Genomic DNA, 24,860 nt, shown 5'->3' on the forward strand with positions numbered 1-24,860 from the left:
ATACTTCTCGCAGCCCCCGCAAGAAAAAAGTTCTGCCAGCCCGGTTTGTCAAGAACTGTCCTCAAACACATTAGGCGAGAACAAAATGACGTAATTTTCTTCTCGGAGCCTCGAGGACAAGAAAAAAGTTCTCGCTTCTCGTGGAGTATGTAACAGGCTTTAGTGCTCTCTAGTAAGTAAAATCCAGCCTTATGTTGGCTCTTGTTCATCTTTTGTTCTGTCACTTTGTTCTCTTGGGTTTCTATGTGGAATCAGCCATAAAGCAAAATGCAGCTGCTATGTGATGTTCTGGACCAGAACACGCAGTGTGCCAACAAAATTAATCAGAAGGACTGAGTTTTAGCATCAGAAAGTTAAGCTGTGTTGTTTTGGCTTATGTCAACATATTCTGAAAACTACTCAGCATCTTATAATGAAGACGCTGCTCTACTTAACATTACTCAGTGCCTGTAATGTGTTGGATGTCATAATACAATGTTTTATTCACTCAAGAAAATTTTGAAGCAAAAAGTTCTAAGGATATATTTTCATTTCAACCATATAATATGAAACATTTACATATTAATACTAATATAATAAATGAATAAGTGATGCAACTTTCAAGCTGTAGATCTGTCAGGAGTCTACAAACATAAAAAATAAAAACTACAATATTTTTACCAAATACACCTTGTATTTGACAAGTGATTCAAAGATAAAACTGACATCAGTTAGAGGTAATCTTTATACAAGTATTGATTTTAAATTATTTTGTCCCATAATTCAAGTTTATTAAGTAATCTTTTGATTTGATGTATATGAGAAACTAAATGCATCCTCTTTCCTCTAACTGTCAGGACACTAAACTCTCTCCTCTATCATCTATGAGCATTGCTGTGTTCTGCAATTCTGACACAGACACACTATGTTTAAAGAGCTCTAGATGCGTGCCACAAAAAATTTCTCCAACAGAACTCCTGTTTATGACTAATAGCTGTCCTTCCTGCAACGTCCAATTCAGACAAAGTCTAAACAGCACTTACATAAAGCAAAACTTTGTCCTACCAGGTAGTTTATCTTCCCAGTAAATTTCCCAGGACCTGAGAAAAACACGGACTAAATTTGTCTTAAGGAAAAAAAACACCTTCACTCCTTCACTCTTTCACAAGAGCTAGGCCCTGTTTTGAATAGTTTGCATCCTCCATATCCCTTTCCTCTCTTCAGTGGTTTCAACCTTGGTTTGCAAATATTCAACCTTACAATGAAGCAACTTTGAATGACGTCACATGTGCACTGCATAAAAGCACAAAAGGAAAATCATATACAGAATATAAACAAAAAGAAAAACACACTTTCCAAGAGTGTAGCATGGTCAGACAATATTTTAAACTTTATTTACCTACATTAGCCCTTAAACACTGTAACACACAGCAGAAATAACTGCAACTGCACTTGACATTATATACAACAAAACACTAATAAACACTAATCTTTAAAGGGGGGGGGATACAATAATAATTAAAAAAAAAACAGCACTAATACATCCCCCATGTGAGCGCTGCAGCTACATTGCCCCTCTGACCCCGGCAAAACAATTAAAAAGCCCTTGGCATACAAAGAGCCTCTAATGGGCCACATATGTGGCTGCTAATAAGACAGAGGTATGGGCACCTGCTATGTGCTGCCTACTAATTCTGGACCCTCACCACAGAGGTGGAGGAGAGGAAAGAAGTGATGAAGGGAAAGCAGGATGGAAGAGAAAGAAAAGGCTATAAAGACAAAGGAAGGAATAAACAAAAGTGGAAGAGAACATCTGAAGGAAGGGAAAGAGTGACAAGCCAACAGGAACACAGGAACAAGGGCAAGAGAGTAAAGAAATTTTCAAAAAACAAATAAAGAGCTAATTTTTCAATCAAACTGCAACTTTCTCCACAGGTCTGATTACAATTAGGAGGCTCTGTTTGTTTATCTTCACACTCCTGAAGCTTTCCAGACAGAACTTACCACCACTACAACTGAAAATCATTATACACCGAGCCAGCAGCGAGGATGCACGGGTCTGGAGAGGAGAGAAGAGTAATGCCAGGCAGTGGACGAAATATGAAATTACAAACATCCCCTCACTTTTAATTTCCCCTTCTCTCATTTGAATAAAAAAGGACAGGCAAGCGGTAATTAACAAGGTATTAAAAAAGCATTGCAGTGTGCAATCAGAGCTGTGAAGGAGGAGGACAGGCAGGGTGAGGGGACATGGGAGACAGACACAGCGGCAGCAGAGTGGGAGAGATAGCAACTAAAAGAGGGAAGAGAAAGAGAGGAGCTGTGGAGAATTAATAACAGGCCAGATCTCTCCAAGGCCTCCTTAATGGGCTGTGACAGGAATTTATTCACACTTAGGCTGGTATTAAATCAAACGCCAGGCGAGTGGTAGTGGCAGGCTGCAGCACAGGGGTGGAGCAAGGGAGGCAGGTGGAGCACCGAAAAACGAAAGAGTTCTGCCATGTCACGCAGGTCTGGCACTGCAACCTCCCACCAGGGTGGAGGGCCATCTCCAAGGCGCTTAGGCTAGAGAGAAGGAGCGAGGGATAGCGCATGCAAAGGATGAATGAATAGAACAAACGATGAGTGATGTGCCAATGACAAGACAGCCTGTCCCACGCCCCAGATGGAGTGATTATCAAGCAGTCCAGAGCCACTATGAATCATCCTTCCTCCACTCTGCAAAATGCACCGTCAGTCAGCCAGACAACCAGCGAGCCACTCAGTCATTCAGGCAGGCAGAAAGATGGCTGAAACCCACTGATTTGGATGGCACTTTCTATGGACAGCTGGCGAAAGTGGAAGCTACTCAAAACACAAAGCTCTGACCGAATATCTTCTTGCTGGAAAAATGATCCTGGCTGATTAATTTGTTCGTATTCTTAGTTTGCCTTTATTAACGGGCATGTGACCATTAAAGCAGGACTTTAATTTTTGGCCTCTTGGGTCCTACAGAAATCAGTTATTTGTTTTATTGGAGCAGAAACACGTTGGTGACTGGGGACTATGAATTGATGTGCACAATCACATTCTGTAGCAGAAGAGCTCTGTGGCACACAGACTGAGCAATTGCAACCCATTAAACACCAATGAATTATGTCTAATGCATCTTAAACATTTATGCAAACCCAGTTAACTTTCACACATGCTCAAATAAACTTAACTTCTTCATGCAAGCATAAACCCTCACTACCTAAAATAGCACTCAGGGAAGTGAGCATAAAAGTGGTATATGGTGTTTCCATGAAGTAAATGTACCTTAAAAAAGGCACATTTATCCATATGTACATGAAAGAACAGATCTATTTAACCACACATAAATTTTAAAAAAAAAAAAAAAAAAAAAAAAAAAAAAAAAGATGATACACAGCACGCTTTTTAGTGAAGACACTTGTGGAGAATAATGAGAGCAATGCCTTCCCCCTCCATTCTTTCCAGCTCTGGGCAGATTGCACCACCATCCGTCAGCTTGACTCAGACAAACAGCAATTACCCCAATCGACAGATAACGAGAGCAAGGCTATCACTCACAGCCAGGATGTCCCATAAAGCAGCCAGACATTACCATGAAGTAGTCATTTATCTGCCCCTCATCTATCCACCCCTCTTCTATACTACTTCTCCTCTCTATGCTGATCTTTAAGTCTACCTGTTTACACCACCAGCTTAGGGGGATGGGCTTTTGGCCAGGGGGGGTTATGAGGAAGGGAATGAAATTAGGAGGAAGTGACAGCTATCACAAGGGACTGGAATACTATGTGTCTTGCTCAAACTGCAGTTCCTTTCACAGTGTCTCAGACAACAATAAAATAACATTTTTATATGCATTTTTACTGGATTCATGAAGTTAAAAAAAAAAAAAAAAACACTGGACGAAAACAAGGACAAGTTCAACAGAACTAAAAGAGACAAACTGTAAAGATCATTAAACTCCTGTTCCCCAAATTACTACATAATGGGTCAGATGAAAAAAGTGGTACTAATGGTGGTTCTGGTTCTGCTGGTGGTTCAATCCCTACCCTTTACATACATTAAATTGTCCTGGGGCAATACAAAATATCTAAAGTTACTCCTTACAGCAGCACCATCTCTGATGTGTGAGAATGCTGAGGACAAAAGGTGCTGCAAAGCACTGAAATAAAACAACCCTCAAGCAGTGTTTTCTGCAATGATTTAAAGGTTCTGTGTCTGTATAAAAACCCCGTGTACTATACAGTTAAGTAGGTAGTGATGCAGTCGCCCGCTGGGAAAACTGACCTACATTTGGTAGGAAATGTGTATTTGATGCTGAAATTATAACCCAATTAATTATTGAATAATTGAAATAGAAAGGAAGGGGTTGTCCTGCAGTTTAGCAGGCTTTCCACAATTTTATGACCTTACTTGGTCTGATGATTAAATGAGAACCCAATTAATCTACAACTGTGGAAAAGAGGGGACCCATTTAAGCTGGGTATAATCACCATGGAAACTTGAACTGTTGTTAAAAGCAATTGTAAAAACAACACATTTTTGCAGATTGCAGCGCCTTTCAGTGTTCAAAATAACTGTCAAAAATAACTGAATTATAATAGCTCACAGATCAGACTAATTAATGAAATGGAAACTTAATCAATTTAAAAGAAAAATCATCTACACTCTACATCTAAGGCTGCCGTATGTCATGTTTCCATCTTCCTACTTCACTCTATGTTCCTGCATTCATGTGTGTTCAGCGGCACACACTGACTCACCAAAGTCTGCCATGACCTTTTATTCTTCATCAGTCTGTCATCATCAGTTGGGCTATGTGGTCATTTCTCTCCTTAAGTCCCCGGATCGGATCAAACATATGATACAACATTATTATTGGCTTGCACCTGATCGGAACAGAACATGGCATCTCTGATTCTGCTGGAGTTTTCTCCAGCATCACTCTGCCTACTCTCCAATATAACAGTAAACACAATATAGTCCCAACAAATGTGCAACTATGTTGACCCAAAACAAAGTTGGCCTCATCTTAAAGTAGTAACTCACTGTCAGTAACATTTTATAGTCAGTAATGGCAATTGTATTGTAACCATGGTAACAGTAACTAGTTAGATTGCCTGTTACTGAAAATGTTAATGCAGTCAGTAACGCTGTTTACTTAAACACAGTTACTCCGAACACTGCTAAACTGTAGCGTAGTTACCCCTGCACCTGAAGCCACTGGATCTACTTGCAGAAGAAAACATGAGTATGCCCTGAAGAATTTTGGGCACCGATGGCCACCGTCCATTTACACCTGCTCCTTACTTCTGAAGTTATTTCTATAGCCATTTTTACCACTAGATACATGTAATTCTTAAACAGAGTACTTTATCACAGTGGCTTCGCCACCCCACTTGTCAGATTCCCTGCTTAGATTTGGCAGTTAAATTATCGTTTACATCCACAGTAGTTGCTTGTGAGGTAAACAAAAATGTTCTCAGTGTCTAATATGGACAGGTTACAAGGTTCCAGCAAATAAAGTCTGTAAAGCATTGTACAGCAGAATCAGAGCACTCATTTGGTGGATCATACTTAATCCCCCCATGTTAAAACAGCTACAAACAACAGCAAGAAGACAAAAAATGTGCATAGTAAAGGCTTAACCACATCTCTGTAAAGTGAAAGGTAACTTAACAGTATGACTGAGGATTTACAAATATATATATTGCAAATATATATATATATAGACAAGAAGGAAGAACAGAGGAGTCATGAATCGTATCTAACTCTGTGTATCTCAAAAAGGAGAAAGACATTTTACAACATCCTTTGGGTAGCATTACAGGAACTGTGAAAGCTGGATCTCCATAATCATAATCAATCTTTAGCCAAAGATTAGACAGGATCAGGAAGGCATCTACGATACCAAAACCTCTATTTTGAATTATTCCTTCATTACATCACACACTTTTGTTGAATAGTAACAATGATAGTGTCTGCTCTGATGGCCGATTCCTTCATAACAGAAATAAATAAATAAACTTTCATGGCTTCAGACGCCTTTTATGCTGTCAACTTATCACCCTATTCTATGAGGATGCATTATATCACTGTTCATTATTTACAGCAGTGAGTGGATTTAAATTTTGACAGAATAATTTTTTTTCCAAAGAAAATATCTACTTTCAGTATTTGTCAGAAGAAATATGAAGTTAAAGCAGTGTGACATATCAGTTGGAGAGTCTGCAGCATGCTTGGACTTATCTTTTCACTTATGCAACAATCTCCCCTCTCTGTCAGCATTCTGTTACAGAAGGCATCCGAATTTCCATGCAGCAGCTGAATTTCATCAGTTTCTCTTATTTCTCTTGAAGACACTATCTGAATAGAGGCAGCGGAACTGACAATTCACAGTTGTCTATGGATCCATCAGTCCATCCTCTCATCTCATTTTTTACCTTCCTCTTCTTTCCTGCTGCTGCTGCACACAGTTGAAATCATTTCAAATACAATATGCAGATATTGTTTTTGACTTGCATTCCTGTGTTTCTCTCAGTGTTTTCTCTGCCCTTCACACTCCACTTTGCCCGTCAACCGTCTCTGACAGCGCGGCTATCTGTCTGGTCATCCATCCATCTTCAAACACCTTATCCCACTTGAACATCCCATTCCTGTCTGTCGCATACGCAAACAGAATGGTCTTTTCACCTCTATCACAAATCTTTCATCTTCTGCTCCTTCAGCCTTTTTTATTGTAACACTTTCTCCTGCCATTTAGTTTCCTCCCTGCCCTTTTTTTTCTCCTTGCCTTTTATTTATTTATATATTTTTTAATCTCCTGCTATTTGCTACCACCTCACTCACCCTCCTCCCTAAGAGTCCCCTCTCATCCACTACTATCCTATCTGGCTGAAGTGACTGCAGCAGATGTAGCCAGGCCACAAACATCTGCTTCCCTTGTCCCGCTGCAGCTTTTCTCTGCTGATCAGACTAACAGCTTTAACTCCCCAAAGCTTGCTGTTCTTACTGCTGTCGTGCAGCTGGGCAGCCTGGACAGCCTGGACACAATCACAGCAAAATATGCTGCCAACACATGAGGCATATGCTGAATATCTGAAAGCCAGAATGAAAAGGGATGTTTCTTGTTAAAAAAAATAAATAAATGTAAAAATAAAAAGCTTAAGTTTTTGCCTCTGGTTAAAAAACAAAGTCTAAAACATGTTCTCGTACTTTTATCTTTATCCAAAACAGCAAAAGGCCAGGCCTTCTTTGTTTAATCTATTTTTACCAAAGCCGGGTCTGATTTCATATAATTTAGGAGGTATTTTTCAGGTCTGATAGTAAACGTTAAGCTTAGAAGGTGTACATCATGGACCACATCATTAACTTTTCCATCTTGCCAAAAGCAGGCAACTGCTGATGTTAGTAGTGGTGTGTGCACCAAGCTGTGCACCAGAAATCTTCATTTCCCACCTGCCACTTTTAACCATAGTCATCATGAGAGATGTTACTGTAAAAAGAGAATAGAAGTATGGCTTATTTTCTTTTCAACTACAAAAAAATACTGATACTTTATCAAGAGAGTCAAAGAGCAACAGGTAAAGGATGCCTTTGCCATGAGCCAAGTGAATGAATCATATACTGCTGTACATTTTTAAACTATATGTAAAAAAAAATATATATATATTCATAATAGGACAAAGAAATCATAATCCAGCTGACCTATTGTGCAAAAAAAGTACCCCTAACTATATATTTGCTTTAAAATTACTATACGTTACTATCTAAATGATGCCGACAGAATTCTAAACAATTTTTCAAACATCAAAATTCACATCCGCATTAGTAACCTCTTCAAAACACACAGTCTCTTCATCCCTCACATCAGAATCAAGTTCTGACAGTGTAATTGTTTCCTGACCTATTCTGCCCTCCATGAAATCTGGGTCAGGTGTTGTACTGGAGCCACAGCTGGTTTGTGAACTCAGTCGACTCTTTTTGTGAAGGTCCACTGACATCAGCTGCTCTTTGAACACCTGTAATGTCATCCAATTAGGGTACTGTGAGCTAATTAACTTTGTGAAATGGAGCCAATGATCCGGTGCATTAAAGCCACACACTACTTTTGTTACAGCACTAGTTAAGTAGACTAAATAAAGACTTAATGGACTATTTTTCCCTCCTGAAGGATTCAAATGTTAAATGGCGTACATTATTTTTACCTCCCACTGTGATGGGCAGCTTGTTTAAATTTATTAATTCCATTTTTAATGCAACTGTCCAACAATATTGTAGGTTCTCGTTTTTCTCCCTCATATTGCATAAACACACAATCCCACGTGCATCCAAGTGCTTTTCAAACTGATCTACAAGTAATGACCCAAGAAAGGCATTATTACAACTACACACTCAGAATAGAGGAATCCAGCAAACTAATAAAGACGTCAACACTGCAGAAAAGACAATCATGAAGTTGTAGAAAAAGTACAGTAATATTTTTATGAATAACAAGTTGTGGTATGGCTGAAATTCATTATTAAAAGATGGTTTCTATTTAAATTATATGTTGAAAAGAGAATTAGAGCCCATCTACTGCCTGTATTGAACAGTATGAGGCTGTTCACATCTTTAGGGATGAAGAAAGCAAGGCAAGGCTGCTGTGTGTATTATGGTAGTTCGTTCTTTCAGTCTATATATACTTGGATAATTTGACAGGAATCAATTTGCATGCTAATGCTTTGTACAGGGAGAAGGTCACATCACAAACTAGGTTATTTATCACTTTGATACAAGGGTCTCCGATGGGGGAGAAAAAAGAAAAAAAGGCACTTGCTTTTCAAACTTGCATTTTATGTCCCGTCACTGAAAGTAACAACCAGATGAAACACTTGTGGGATTGTTTTGTTTTGTTTTTTTTACACAGGAACACTAAATACCACATTTAGTATTTTAGTTGACTGTTGGAACATGCATTTTCTTGTTTATTTCCAGCATCAAGTTTCCACTGTTTCCATGCAGGTGTGGTGGTGGTTGTGGGGGAAAGGTGATGTTTCTTTCAGATAGGCCTGCGTGTGGTTCAGTCCAGGGTTCACTCACTGTAATGTTTCACTGTGGTGTTAACATTTAAAAGCAGCCAGGGGAACTGTGCTGAGCTCTCAAAAATAACCAATTCTCATTCCTGCTGCTGACATTTCTGACCTTGAACCATTATCATTGCAGCAAACACAGACAGCTTGGAATGCACACTCTGTATAAACCAAGCACAATGCATGTAGGAAGAGAGGATACAGCTAGCATGCACACAAACAGAGCATGGGTTAAGGCAAACCCGATCGTGTCTCTCTGAAAGAACAAAAGCTTTCTCTCTTACCTTCACGCTGCAGAAAATTACACTATGTAAACAAATAAAGTTAAAAAAAATTATGACAGATGGTGAAAAGCAAAAAGTCCTCATAAATAATGCATAATGTGGTATCTGGACCTTCTGCAGCAACTCGTTACAGCAACTCCGGGGAGATACAGGAACTGCTGGGAGGTATATGTGTGGCTGCTGAAAGCTTATTTTACCTGCATTTATACAGGATTTAGGTTTCAGTGACCTGAAGCTTATATTAGCATATAGTGATTTCATGACATCTTGATGGGCCTGTTTCCCAGAGAGATTAAACCCAATTCCTGAACTCTAAATAATCTCTGTTCGCAGATGCCAAAATCATAAAAGGGAAAGGTTTTCCAAGTAAGGGTAAGTGTCGTGTGACAAACATACACACTCTGCTTCCAACCCCGAACAATTTTTGCGGAAAATTATTTTTCATATCTTGATTTGTACAATAAACCTTTTCATAAAAATGTTTGGGCTCTTTTTTTTTTTTTTTTTTGACAAGCTACACGAGCAGAGCCGAAGCGTCAGCTGGCTCAACCTTCACATTCACCCTGACATCTGGACAATGCAGCAACGCAGAACGCAGGTGGGAGGAAAGGTGCAAACATGTGGGAGGCTCATACAAATGAGGCAGTGAAAAATTCACAGTTGACATTTTAGAGGAAAATGCACAGAAATAAACATGTCTCTGATTTCATATCACTTTCAATAATAAGACTAACATGATTTAATGAATGCTTAAAAAAAGTGAAAACAGTTTATAATGTACTGCACTTACTGTATGTAGTTGTTTTTATACAAGCTTAATTTGTTATTATGTATGAAGCAGGAATATCTAAAAATCAGTGTTTATCTATAAAGCAATGATAAGAGAATCTTACTCAGCCTGTTGTCAAAACGGCTTTATACTGCATCAAAAGCTTGTCCTTTAGCTTGTGAAGTCTGCAGCTTCTGATGCCAGCAGGACTAATATGCTGTTGAACGTGCAGTCTTTGATATAAAGTGTTGCCCTTGAGCTCGACTGTCCATTGTGTTTACCAAATCATGTGCAAATGACACCAGGCTGCTACAAAGTGACCCTACACAATACTGCAAACATCAGAGAGGATTATTAAAGCGGCTCATCAGTGTTGTGTGACATCATCACCTGTCAGGTTTCCATTTTAGAAAAACCTCTTTTGTATAATTTATTCTATTTAATCTATTTAATCTATCCATTTTTCTATTTAAAATAATATCTATCATTGATAATATGTAATTAAACATTCACAAAGACTGCAAGTTTGTTTTTTTTTAATATTACAAAAATTACACAAAATAAATAAAAATGATAAAAACACCCTGCCCGTCTTTGTGTCTGGAAACGTAAGGTTCTCAGACCGTACTTCTCATAAAGACGCACTGGAAACGATCAAGGGTGACTTTATTAAGCCCCATTCCCTCCAGTTTACAGCTAATGTCCTGATTTTTAGCTTTATCTGCACCTAAATCGACAGTATGCAGTAGTTTAATGATTTTTCAGGATTAAACTCTAATTCTGACATTATTTATGCAATAATAATTCAATCAATCAATTAAATTGACTGATTACCTCTGTCACCTGACATTCTCATGTCGTATATTAAGTTTCTGATATGATGAGATTCATGGCTACCAACAAAGGTATAAATCCAACATTGCTATCTCACTGATAGCACAGCACATCTTGAAACAATATTTATCTGTGAATAATCCACAAAGGGGAATTATATTCCTGCGGTATGAATAATATATGGACAGATAAAGACATCACATAAGAAACATTGTGTATGGCAGCTTCTGGATAGAAGAATACCTCCCTGTGTTGGTCTCGACTGCAGTGGACCTGAAGAAACCCTCTGACAATGACAAGTACATTGTGGAGAGGATGTGCAGTATTATCCATTCTGTTTAGCAACATATGTCGTATTCGTGTCTGACATCAGCAGCACAGTACCAGCCTTCTTTCTCCAAATGTTCTGTGTATTTCAGGCTCTGATGCTGTTGATATCTGCAAACTAAACTGCACGCTTCACCACAGTCAGAGAAAATATGCAACACCTCGCTGCTAACACTGAAAGTCTCAAACCTGTTCTTTCTCCTTCTTGAAGACAACCTGAGCAAAGAGTAAAATAATAATAATGATAATAATCAATAAATATATATTACAGACTCCAGATATTACAATACAATATCTGGAGTCCTTAACATGTCAAGATGAGGCTTGGGGTTAATACCTAAAGAACTAAACATACCACATCCTTTTTCACAGCTTTACAATATTTTCTCCCTTTTGCAAATTGCAAGACTTTTTATCACACTTTAAGTCATGCTGCTATAATGAAATGCAGTTCATGTTTCTGTAGCATTTGCTTCCCATGATATTTCAGTCTTGACTGACACAGCATGTCAGTCTGAAGAACCCCACCCACCCACCCACCCACCCTGCTCTGCACTTTAGAGAGGTTTAACACAGCTTCTCTATCAAAGCTGAGCAAAGCCACATCTGACAGAATAAATCTGAAAAAGCTTTTATGTCTGCTTGACATCCAACACTTCAACTGCTCAAAAGTGAACGCCCACCTCATCTCATGTGAAACAAATAAAAAGAAATCAATTATTCTTAAAAAAACAAAAAAAAAAAAATCTGGTCAACTGCACTTCCTTCTAGTTAATAATCCAAACATGTGCAGCCACTTTTGGGTTCAGTTCAGCTCTTATACCAGACGGTCAGCTCATCTTTTAAATTATACTTATTGTATATTCTACAGTAGCCAAACAGCTTTTTATGCATATTAGCCTTGTCCTTTGATCAATTACAATCGAGCAGTAGTTATACATCTGAAATTGACCCAAATACTCAGTTTATGACCACAAAGACTGAGGATGGGGAGCAAAAAAAAGCAGCATGACAACAGTCTGGATGACAGCCTCACACTTTATCTGATCCTTACTCAGGTGCAACACAGAGAGATGTGTGAACCCTTTCAAATGGAACAGCAGCCGCCTGGCAGCTGCCCACATGAAGCAAAAAATCCTGTTTCCAGTCCTCAGAGTCACATTATTAAAAATCACAAGCTTCAAATTACACCAGGACTACACATGTAAGATTGCACCAGCTCTCTCTGCTCCCATAATACCTCCAGAAAATGTCCCTGATTTACTTTTTAAGGCAGAGCAGTATGAAACACTGATTACAGCGTATTTTTAAGTCTACTGCTTGTAAAATGTAGAACAACACAATGCAAGTTCATGCACTGAACTTAAACTAGATAGGACAGTGAAGAGATATAGCAGCACTTTATCACACAGACTCCTCAGCAGCTTTCACTTACACACCTGCCAGGTAATACACTTAACTTGAAATTACACAAGATAATTTGAACCCAGATAAAAATGAATCCAAAATAAGTTTAAAAAGTAACATGAATACAAATTGTTAAAGATTATAGGCAGAAATATAGTAAATAAAATAATCTAGTGTTGAAGAAGGTTAAGAGACATGAAGAGTCAATGTGAAGATAACCGTTGTGTGTGGCCTGATTAAAGAAGCTCCATGGCGTTATGGCGGCACTAGCTCCTGAGGCGCTTGTGTTTATACTTAACTTTGAGTAATGTCAATCATTCCTCTCCAAAATGTTTTTTCTGAGATAGCTTTTCTTCACTGACAGGGCCTGCCTCCAATTAGTGCTACTGCAGAGTGTGAATGGGCGGGTCTTGTTCTTTACTGAATTATTGATTGGAAGTAATCAGTTGAATAAAAGATGAATAAAAAGAAATGTATAAATGTCAATATGTTACTGTGTGAATTATTAATTCACGTGCTGGATTATTGAATGTAAGATGTTTTCAATGATTCTTTTCAGAAATCTGTGGTGATTGGCTTATTGAACTGAGAGGGTGGTACCTCATATTATCCATAGGACATGCTGCCTAGCGGGCTGCTTGGTCTGCCCAGGGGAAACTTGGCAGATGTGACATGTTTTATGTAAAAATAAATGGATAAGTGATTTTCTACCATCCCATGGCTGCAAAATTGGTCTTATTCTTTGGTTTGGGAATGATATGTCATCTTGCCACAGATATAATTAACAAAGAATAGCATACCAACTTGAAACAGACACAAACAAAAGCAGTCAGATCAACAGAACTTTTTCTTTTCTTTCATAAGCCACAACTCAAAACACTATCATTAGTACAACTACTTCAACTGACTTTAGCCGTTTCCATCAGGTTTTTCATATATAATTTAAAACATATTCATGGAAACCTTAAAATATGGGGGGGAGAAAAAAAAAAAACAACTTCATGTCATATTGTAATATTTCTTTTTTACAATCAGGTCTGTAAAAGCAGTGATGTGATTAATCAGGCTGCTCTGTTCCAACAAAGCCTACATTTCCACTCCACTCTTGGCCTTCTGTTATGCATGCTGTTAGATGATGAAATATGTTTCTGTTTCTATAAGGGATAATAGGTTAGTGATCACCTAGCATTTTTAATGAACCTCCATCCTGCATCTTTACAGTTTAACTATCATCGGACAGTGCATAATGGGAATATAATGCTAGCTGGCGGGTCTTATGACCAGTACTGTGTGGGAATTGGGCTTTATTCATAATTGAAATAGAGGAGTATCTAGAGATTCAAATGCTTGTCCAACAGCTCGGATTACACACAATGAATGAACCGGGTGCTTTTACCTGCACAACAATCAACTTGATAGCTGAGAATGAAGTAAATGCTAAATAAAATAAATGAATCAGTAATGGCCAATAACATTCCTCTGCAGCTCCAATGCATCATCTAAACATGCTACTTCATCAGCAGGAAATAAAGCTAATGGGAGCAGCTTTTTAATTTAGCTTCATTCTATTAAAATACAAGCTGTTTTATGTGAATTTTTTATTTCTAAACTTTAATGAAGCAGCATCAGATTTAGTTGCAGTAAAGTTTTAAGCTAGCAACTGCTTTTATTGTAATTTTACCATCATTACCCCGCCTCCTTCTTCTATTCCCGCTCATGTTGTCGCCACTGGCTGGAAACCCAACCTGTAACCCTAAGAGTATCATGCTGCTGAGATACAGAACACAATACCTTGTTTACTTCCAGGATTTCTCTCCTCTCCTCACTCGCAGGGCGGCTCTGTCCGCCTGAACGATCCTCAAGCTTGGAGCCGTCATCATCCAGAAAGGGTATCAGTTGCTGGAAGGTACAACAAACCAAAAACTGGTGTAAGTTATTGTAAGCAGGACAGCTGCAGGAGGACGACTGCAAAAAAGCTTAAACTTTCATATGAAAATCTATACTGTTCATGTTTCATGGTTTGTAAGCGAATCTCTATTCCCCCTCATCATGCTAGGTTTCTGGTCAAAAAAACATTTAATGCAGTGTACACATCTAACCTACACCTTCACCAAGAGTAGCTATAGTCAGATCTGCAAGTGCATTTTATAATGTTGCAAATGTAGATCTTTCTATAAATATATAATATACATTTTGTTCCGATGAAGTAGTAAGTTCTCAGTTCTTAGACACAGGCTGAGTCTGCTTGGTCTCTCAGAGACAGAACAGAGTGAGCGAAGGAGACAGCGAGTGGGAGATTAATTCATTTTTAAACGCTCTGTGTGCTTGACCTTGTCTGCTTGACACTACCATGAGGGTGATGTGCAAGAGCCTTCAGGCGAGGCAGCGTTGCTGACAACTAGTAGGCTCACTGCCTGCTGCTTTACATCACACTGCCCCCTAGTGGTCACTGCTGGGTGGGAACGAGACATGGAGTTGCACGTGAAGTGATCCATGACTAACTTCAGAACGTATTGTTCTTTGTAAAAGACCAAGCATATGAGGAACCTGTGCTGAGAATGTGGAATTGATGTGATGTCAGATAATATCTACAGAACTGAAGCAATAAACAGAATTTTCTCCCCAAAAAATGAGACTGTAAATGTAGGCAATGCTATTTCCACCTTTTCAAAGGAAAACATGCCATTTTCGAACATAGTTACATAAACAAACAAGTCTGAGTTTGTTTAAACTAATGTTGTAAAGATGCTACAATACAATTTAGTCACCCAAAAGAAAAAGAACAGTATAATCTGCAAAACAAAGGCTTTTTGTTTTACTTTTTTTAACCAGACAAGATCACAAACACAGATTAGGCAGGCAAGGCTCCAAACTCTAAAAGAATGCTGTATGGTGGGAAAACACACCTTATTCCAGTAACAACTTGAGATGATTTTAGTATAAACTGTGAAAGTTCCTTTGGATATTATGCTTGACTTTGGCGTTTGGCCTGGGGTTGTGCAGCTGGAGCCAAGGCCCTGCTTAGAGTAGACAGTGATTAAAATAACTAAATTTCTCTGGAGGCAACGACTAACAAGCGCATGTGTACAGATGAAGCAGTCCAACATGAAAATGAACCCGAAATAAGTTTAAAAAGAAACTTGAATACAAATTGTTAAAGATTATTGGCAAAAATCATGAATAAATAAAAATAATAATCCAACATTGAAGAAGGTTAAGAGACATGAACGACAGAGTCGGGGGAAAAAGATAATAGCTGAGGAAACAAATAATGGAACAATGAGGACATGAGAAAGGAGTAAAACAGCAACAGAAAGATGAAAAAAATCTTGGAATTTTTTTTTCCTTTTCCTGAGACCTTCCAGGCTGAGCTCCATGCCAAACCCTAAACTTGGCAGCAGAAAAGACAGCAAGAACATGTGCAGGACATTAAACCAAACTATGAGCTAACCACGAACTCAGGAAAACTTTAAGCAGGAAAGATAAAAGTTTCTTCATTAGATAATTTAAGAGAAAAGCAAATGACATATCGAATTCTGAAAAGGTAGTGGGCACATTTTGGCAGCAGGAGAGCAGAAAATGAAATGTGCTGAGTAGAGCTGGGAAAGATGGATGGCGAGTGTGTGTAGCTACTCAATATGTGTGCTTGTGTGTGTGTGTGTGTGTGTGTGTGTGTGTGTGTGTGTGTGTGAGTGAGTGAGTGAGTGAGTGAGTGAGTGAGTGAGTGAATGAATGTACCTATATGAGTCATAACCCCTGCCTCCTCTACAGAAAGATGGATGTGGTTTCCTGCCTGACAGAAAGGAATGAGCTGATGAAGTTCTCCAGGTTGCCTCACCGACACAAAGAAAAAGCACAGAAAAAGATCTAAGTAATAAGAAATGGGAGAAGGGTGAAGGAAATGAGACCGCTCGCTGCAGGAAATGACAGTAAACTCAGAGGAGAAGAGGTGAAATAGGTGAGAAGGCCAAAAAGAAACAAAGCAGCTATAAAAGAACGACAGAAGGAAAAAGGTGGATAGAATAAGAAAAAAAAAACCCACAAAAATGAAGAAACTGTGTTTGAGTGTGAGGAAAGGAGGAGGAAAGGCTTGGATAAACGACAGCTGGAGAGAAAAAGGACGAAGTGCTGATGTGTGCACTTGGTCCAGCTGTTCATTAAACAGGTCTGCTGCTAATTAGGCTGTGATGAGGTCACACTGCTCAAGTCATTGATTCCACTTCCTGTTTCAGGCAGCCAATAGTGAGCGGCTGTCAGGTGGGCACCTGAATTCTCCAAGATGATAAATGGCATGCATGCTGGGGCCAAAATCAACAACCCTCAGCTGCAGACAAACATGGTGAGCCGAGTTATTGGCTGGTCAGCAGAAGACTGGCTCTCGGGGAAATGAATAAACATTTAAATAAGGCGAGAAGAAAGTAGAGGAATGGTGTAATGACACTGTTACAGCAAAAACGTCAAATAAAGCTTGACCGTTCTGCAGATGGGAGCGCAGATCATTCAAGATGCTTCTAAGCAACGGAATCATTTAATCCCGAAAATGTACAAGGCGTCAAGTGAAGACTAGTCTCCTCCCTCATCCTCCTTTATCCCCAGTGGGAGTCTGGTGAGAACGATTAGCTCTGAGCCAATCTGGAGAAATTGGGAAGGGACTGCTGCAGTCATAAATCCAATCAAACAGAGGTGGACAGCCACGCTGTAGCACCACACACCACCTAGCAGTGTAAACCTAGCAAGCCGCTATGTCTCGATTTATATAGGAAACACACACGTGTGTTGAAAACACGCCTTTATACCAAACTAAATATGTGCAGAGGATACAGTTGGGTAAATATGCAGGGTTTCTGTGAGGGCAGGCATAGAGGGAGCAAGACTGAGCTGAAGTGGGGTGTTTCTGATGGTGGATGGTGACTGTAATCAGCAGTAAAGCTGTAAAGAGACTCTGGAGACTCACCTGAAGCAACCAATGAATCTGCTGCAAGCACAGAAAAGACAAACCTAAAGGGAGCAGGTGAGATAAGAGGCCCCCAGGGTAAAGATGTGTGTTTTTGTGTGTATGTTTCTGTGAGGACATGTGTATGTGTGTGTGTGTGTGTGTGTGTGTGTGTGTGTGTGTGTGTGTGTGTGTGTGTGTGTGTGTGTGTGAGAGAGAGAGCAATGTGGCAGTAACAATGGCCTACTTCCTTTAAACAGCTTCCTAATTTAGCAGTGTATTAAAAAAAATGGTGACAGGAACTGAGATTATGTTAAAAAAAAATAAAAATAAAATCCTGGCAAGCACATGTTGATGTTTGCATCTGGAAGGATCAATCAATCCTGTCAAATCTTAAAAAGTATTTCTAACACTTCGGTAGTTAAAACCATATCACGTAAAAGTTAACATATGGCTGTTATTTTTATGTTATTAAAAAAAACAAAACAAAGTAGTTTCAGGAAAGAAAGCCTGGAGTACCAAATGAGAGGCTGGTGTCTTCAGATTGTGAAGATTTGTCTTTGCACGTGTTTAAAATTCTAACACATTTACTGAATTATTAAAAGTCTGTTTCAGAAGGAAGTGCGACAAACACTGCTCCTATAAATACACCTCGCTTCCGCGCTTTATGCCGTTGCAAGAAAATAAAAGACACAAACGACTGATGTATTTTCAAGAAATAACAGCATGCATCTCAGAGACATTCTCTCTCATTGAGGCTGACAAGCAGATGCAGGGTCTTGAGTCAGAAATCACACAATGCAGAGATGTTTTTCCTGCTCAAACTGAATGTCAAACAGGGAGCGGCGGTTTTGACTGCAGATGAAACAGCCCCTGTCCATTTGTTTTGTATATTGGAAAAGTAAGATGGTGTATTTCCTCGCAGAGCATGACTATCCTTTCATTTACTTGGCTATGAGAAAAAAAATCTTGAAGATATTTAACCTCTGGTGGAATGGGGTCCAAGCCGGCACAGTTCTCGTTGCATTTGTCGTAGACGAGGCGAAGCTTGCGGAAGAGCACAGAGAGCATTCGGAGGTGCTCCTGGAGTTTTCCCAGCCGGTCCTGATGGGTGTTGGGGTGGTAAGTCACTCCATTAGGCAACTGAAAAGAAGCGCGGCCAAAACAGAGTGAAAAGCTTGAATTGATAATAAAAAGCAACATTTACTGATTTCTACTGCAGTCAAAATGAGTCATCAATGTTTTTATTTAGTAATAAATAATTAGGAATCTTCCCATTAATGCACAATACTTCTACCTACACTAACAAGACTAATTTGTTGGGGGTTTTTTTTATTAAAAAAGGATAAACCACACAGATGTGTTAAAAATGTGTATTATTTGTTAGTGATCATCTATTAGGCCTAAATCTTAAATTTAATTCCCAATTTAAACTACAAAGCATAAAACTCAACAGCATCAAAAGATAAAGAGCTTCTGCCGCTGCTAAATGTTTTCTCTGACACTCATGCTGGGGTGTCATAACTGGCTTTTAACTACAAATGGTTTTAAAGAGTAACAAGACATACTTTTATAAGAGAGGATTGACAAGCCTCTGGGGCAGCACTGCCTGATTATAAACATCCAACAACACACGAACAAGCCTGCCTGCAGGGCAAACACGCTGAAGAGAGTGACGGCAAAACAGAGAGGAGACAGACGGAAAGAGAAGAGGAGTGAAGAGAGAAGATAGATGAAGAATTTTTATTAGGATAACAACTTGTGATCTAAAAAAACAAGTCCCAACAATGCTGTTTGTGCATTCTGTGGCTGTGTTGTTTGTTTGGTTGCTATTGGAAGAAGGTGCAGGAAAAGCATCTCAGGGAATCAGGCAGATATACATGATAAACTCATGCTGACCTCGTCTTTCAAGCCAAAAACAAGCTTGTTTTTGCAGTGCAGGCTGATCAGCATGGCCTTGAAGGCCAGTTAATTGATAATCAGCTCCATGAACACAGAGACACGTTAAAAAAAGGCAAACCCAACATCAAGCTGGATATAGAAACAAATGACACATGAACATTTGCTCCATCAACTACCAATTAAATAATATATTCTGCTTTTGCATCATGACTATTACCTGGAATATTTGGATCCACCTTCAAGGCAGTAAATCAGTCAAGTCTTCCAAAATTATGAAAAAAAATCTCCTGCTCACTTACTTAGAGGGACCAAAATAATTTCAGATGACTTGTAGAAGTGTAACTATTCGCCCATTAAAAAAGAAAAAAGCTGGATGAACACAGCAATCCCCCAACATAGACACACATACACACACTACTTTATGTTGACCTTAAAGATATGTTTTATATGTTTTATTCAAAGTGTTTTAACTTCTTATAGTCAACCTACTGCACCTTGATGTGTAGCTGTTTACTAGGGCAGTGACAATATGCTTTCGTTCCGATTTGATTTAATTACGAATTTTTGAGTGCCAATTTAATTTAAATTGCGATTTTCACGATTCTTCAATATTGCTGATTTTTGTAGACTAAAAACAAAAAAATTGTACAAAACTTTTTTTGCTAATCATTTTTCTTGATTTCAATTAGGACAAAACAACACAGTAACCATACCACCATTCTGATGCTAGAAGGCCCCAGAAGACAAATAAAAAGATCAATCAAAATGACAAAATGTTTTATAATGGATTATTTTTTATTCATCTGAAAAAAGGGATTTTTTTTTAAACAAACAAAATCCATTTTAAAATTGTGATGCAAAAAAAAAAAAAGAAAGAAAACGATATTCGATTTTCTTTTTTTTTTTTTTATTCGATTTCCCACCCCTACCATTTCCACTGCATGTTTAGCTATGGCTTATATAAAGTAATTTTTTAAAAAGAAAAGCATTAAATTTTCGGGTTTAGGGATACAATAGTACTTTTATGGATTGGCTCTTATCTCGATGCAATGTCTGAAATTTATACAATTGGGAAACAAAACAATCATTATGCGTATATTGGGATTTAAAGGTAAGTAAAAGTTTATTTCCAAATACTAGGTCCAGGAAACTGATTGATTAAAAGCTAAAAAGTGACAGTAAAAGGATACAAAACCACTTAAATACAAATGCATCTTATAATGAATTAAATAGACAGCTCATTCATCACAGTATTTACATGAAAATTATAAAATAAAACTGTGATTATATAAGTTCTACTGTTTATACTAGAGCATTTTTACAACAATTTTTTGCACTCTGATCTTTCACATTTTTTACCCAGCAGTCTAGCAGTGAGTAGAATTATAATTTAATGTTTTTTGGTTTTTTTTAAAGATATTATTATTTTAATATCATGCTATCTGTATGGAGACTAAACATAAAATATTCATTTAAAACTACTAAATTTGCCTTGTTACAAATTCTTTCTCTATAATCTTGTAATACCAATCCGGTACAATAAGAAACAAGTTGTAAACCAATCCTAGCCATCTCAGGTTGCTTTAATCCCACCGGCAGCAGTTCCCCAGCAAAGTAGAATCAAAAGGTGAGAACTTGTGTAAGTAGAAGCACTCGGGATGCGTGTAAAAATATCCTGGTTCAGCACCAGATGTTCAAAGCATATTCTCTGACAATCTTTAAAGCTATTTGTTTAGAAAAACATAAAGAAGCCTGATTCATATCTCATTGCAAAATCACACTTTGTCTGCACGTTGCTTAATACCTCAGAGGCATTTGTTTTCTTTAGAAACTGAGGTTTTGTGAATGTCTATCTCCAGATAGAAGAATGGGAGAGAAATAAAGCTGGGAACAGGTGGCAGATACGAACAAACAACATCAGGTGCCCAGACTATAGCTACCCTAAAATCCATTATGAACCTCAGCCAAACTCGGCTTGCAATCGCAAACAAAGCTGTGCTTTTTTCTCGAATCTGATATGTCAAATTGTCATGCCGGTAAATATTTTTGTAGCTGCACAACCGAAACCTTTGTCCTTATTGTGTGTCCTTTTTATTTTTTTTTAGCATTATGGTAATATCATTTCAAGCAAAACACAAGCCAGATCACATCTGCAAACTTTGAACTCCCAACTGCCTCTGCTGGATCCTGGTATCTACTGTTTTTGGCCTTTTAGCTGTGCCAAACCCGAGCTTTGAAAAATTAAAGATTAATAAGGCTATTCCCATCTGCTATCAGCCACTGCAACATTTTGTTGGTCTCTATCTTTTAATGAACTCACCCTAACAAAACACGCTTTTAAAAAAAAGTGCTTTTATAACTTATTAGCTTTATCGACATAATGGTCCTTTCATTTTAACATCAGACCAGTCACAAAAATTTATGCAAATTTCTTTTATTTAGCATGTATGTTCATACACTCTATAGCGCTGATCCTCAATCCTGGTTCTCACGACCCGGTGTCCTGCAGGTTTTCCAAGTGTCCCGACTGGACCACATCTGACTTAGACTCAGACAAGCTCTGCACATGTCTGCTAAATACACATTGATTGGAATTGGGTGTGTTGCAGCGGGAACACTTGGAAAGCCTGCAGGACACTGGCCCTTGAGGACCAAGATTGAGGATCCCTGCTCTACAGCCTTTAACAAAAAAAATTGTTCAGTTGTTTATTCATCTTAATGCAGTTCTATGTGTTAGAAAGCACATGTAAACCACACAAATACCAGAGACCGAAACGCAAAGGAGCCGTGTAAATATCTGGAATGTATGTAGAAACTCTGGGCAAAACAGACCTGCATGTTCCTGAGGAGCTGAAAGATCTCCATGGTCCTGAGGACAATGTCTTGGACCGTCTCCTGGCCGATGCGACACAGCGATGCCGTGTTGACATCTCGACCTGCCTGGGCCTGCTGCTGCTGCTGTGATGGTGGCTGAGCACCAAAAGGTGACACTAACGGAGGGGTCGTCATGGAGACAGGGAAATATGCTGATGGAGCAGGTATAGATCCAGATGGGTTTTTATTGTTGAAGATGATCCACATCAGCACACCTTTACATGGCTTTATGAGTTACTGAGGAAAAAGGGGACATTTAAAAAGGACACTTGGTCGGATATGTCTTTCAGCAGTATCCAGATTATTCTGTATTAATGCATCCTGCTTATTTTAGATGTTTTCCTGCTTCAACGCACCACATTTAAATCAAGGTGTCGTTTCCAGATTTGCAAACAACTTGACGACTACCTGTTGAGGACGTCCATTTATTTGAATGACCTAAAACAGCAACGACAGTCGGTGGAGCAGGGTTCAAAAACACTAGTGTACAATACTAACTACGTGTTTAGCTCAGCTGTGGTAATGAGGCTGGAAAAAGTACCATTTCAGCTAAACAGAGTCACAGCTGTCACAAATGAGTTGGACTCAACCAGCTGACAGAGTCGTTACAAAGTACAGCCTGTGTGCTAAAATTATAGCCTTAAAAATAAGTTTTACGTCGGGATTTTAAGACATAGTTAAACGTTCTTCTAGATCTGCACGAGTCCTCTAGATTTGATCCCTGATTGAAATAACTATCTCAGACAAATTCAGTCAAATAACGGGTTAATTAGCTCACATGCAGAAGTGGTGGCAGTTGTCGCCGAAGCTAAGTGCACAGTCACACCACACGGCAATTTATCTCTTTTTTTCTTTACATTTGGTTTGACTGTCCCGACTTGACTCGAGACTTAATAACGCAAAAGTTGCTGATGTTCTTCTGACAGCAGAAAAGACTAGTTGTAATATTACCTGTGTGGTAATTGATCTCTTTTGTTGACATGTCAAGTCCCGCACAAGCTTCTGGGCTCTCAGCTGCTCCTCAAAGTATCGCGAGAATTCATCTTGATCCCGCGACTTGGGTAGTAAATGACGGACTAAACGCGCAATGTTTTTCCTTGTTTTGTATGTGCACATTGTAAATGCCTGAGGACAAATCGCAGATTCTCTATAAAGGTGGGTAACAGCGCCACTTACTGGAATATTTTCATAAAACTATGCATAACAATATTGCAAGCATGCAAACACCTTCTGTCATTAGACTTTATTCGCTCTGCAATGTAGTGGAAACACGACCGCAGGGCAGTCATTTTTGTCTGTCTGCTCTGCATAAAGTTAAGTCCTCAGCGCATCCATCTTTATTTAAACCGTATAAACATGGATTAATTTGTTAGCCGTCGGAATAAAATTAAATTGAAATGCAAAAGTGTTTTCAGAAGGAACAAGCAACACAAGGTTGCCTCTTCAGCTTATGCGCTGAGACTGGAAATAAGTTTTATTGAAAAAGACAAAAGCTCAGTTTTCATGCTTGAGTGGAGCTGTAAAGGTAAATTAGTATTCTATTATAATTCTGATTATTCATTAGAATCAAAAGTGTAAATGGTGCATTTGAAATTCCTTTTTAATTTAAATCCATTTTGTGTAATCATAACCTAAAGACTTTTTTTCACTCAAGCTGCATAATCCAGTAAGAACACTGAAGAGGGGAAGGAAAAGAAATTAAGTTAATGCACTGTCAGTGCATTCTTTAACAATATTATAAAAGATTAACTTTGAAAAAGAAATGGGCCAACTAATGTTACCAAACAGAAACGGAAAAACATCTGGCTACAAGTAACACTTCAAACATGTCTGACATTACAGAGTCATTGACACAGAAAAACCAACAAACCTGGCAAAGTGTGGCTGGTTTTTTGTTGTAGCTGCTGGAATCTATTGTCTGAAGTGTGACTCTGCTTTAAAGATAACAAAGTGCCGCACATTAAACCATTTAATCCCACCTATCCAACAGCCCACAGTGGCTCTATTTAAACATCTGTAACGTGTTGTCATTTTCTGTCATTAATCAAGAAAAATGGATTTTATGACTATTATAATTAAAGTTTAATAAATGCAAACCCAAAGTGACTTACTGAGCAAACAAAAAGGAACATGAAACGACATGATTAAAACAATTTAAATCTAACAATTAATAAAAAGAAAAATAGATTCAAAATTGAGAACAATAAAAGTTATTTGCAAATAATGATATAAATAATAGAGATAGTAATAAAAGCAAGAAGGAAGGGCTTTACTCTTTTCCCTTGTCAATTCACAAGTTGCTGCAGAGATGGCCATTGAAATTTCAGGAATGGCCAATTCAATTACCACTGAATTGACATATGCTGTACCAATGCCCTGTAACCACCCAACTCATCATCTAATAGTATTTAATTTGCAAAAGTACAACACTTAGGTGTATACAGGGAAATATACAGTTGTTGTTTCCATTT

General features: G+C 38.4%; 1 protein-coding gene across 3 annotated transcripts in view; it reads right to left on the reverse strand.

Moving 5' to 3' along the window:
• The window catches only part of med30 (mediator complex subunit 30), a 44,259-nt gene extending 20,847 nt beyond the window's left edge, over positions 1-23,412 (reverse strand). Inside the window, exons 1-5 of one of the 3 annotated variants that reach the window (XM_079259109.1) lie at positions 23,341-23,412; positions 22,348-22,626; positions 18,598-18,756; positions 15,587-15,697; positions 14,472-14,579 (exon numbers count right to left, since the gene is read on the reverse strand). In XM_079259109.1, the coding sequence (XP_079115235.1) occupies positions 14,472-14,579; positions 15,587-15,697; positions 18,598-18,756; positions 22,348-22,596 (627 nt within the window). In that variant the 5' untranslated portion in view covers positions 22,597-22,626; positions 23,341-23,412. Of the gene's footprint in view, positions 1-14,471; positions 14,580-15,586; positions 15,701-18,597; positions 18,757-22,347; positions 22,627-23,340 lie in introns of all 3 variants that reach the window. The other 2 variants (XM_079259108.1, XM_079259110.1) reach the window with 2 other exon arrangements.
• Between the last annotated feature and the right edge of the window lie 1,448 nt (positions 23,413-24,860).

Source organism: Telmatherina bonti, assembly GCF_933228915.1.
Source record: "Telmatherina bonti genome assembly, chromosome: 19".
NCBI lineage: Eukaryota > Metazoa > Chordata > Actinopteri > Atheriniformes > Telmatherinidae > Telmatherina > Telmatherina bonti.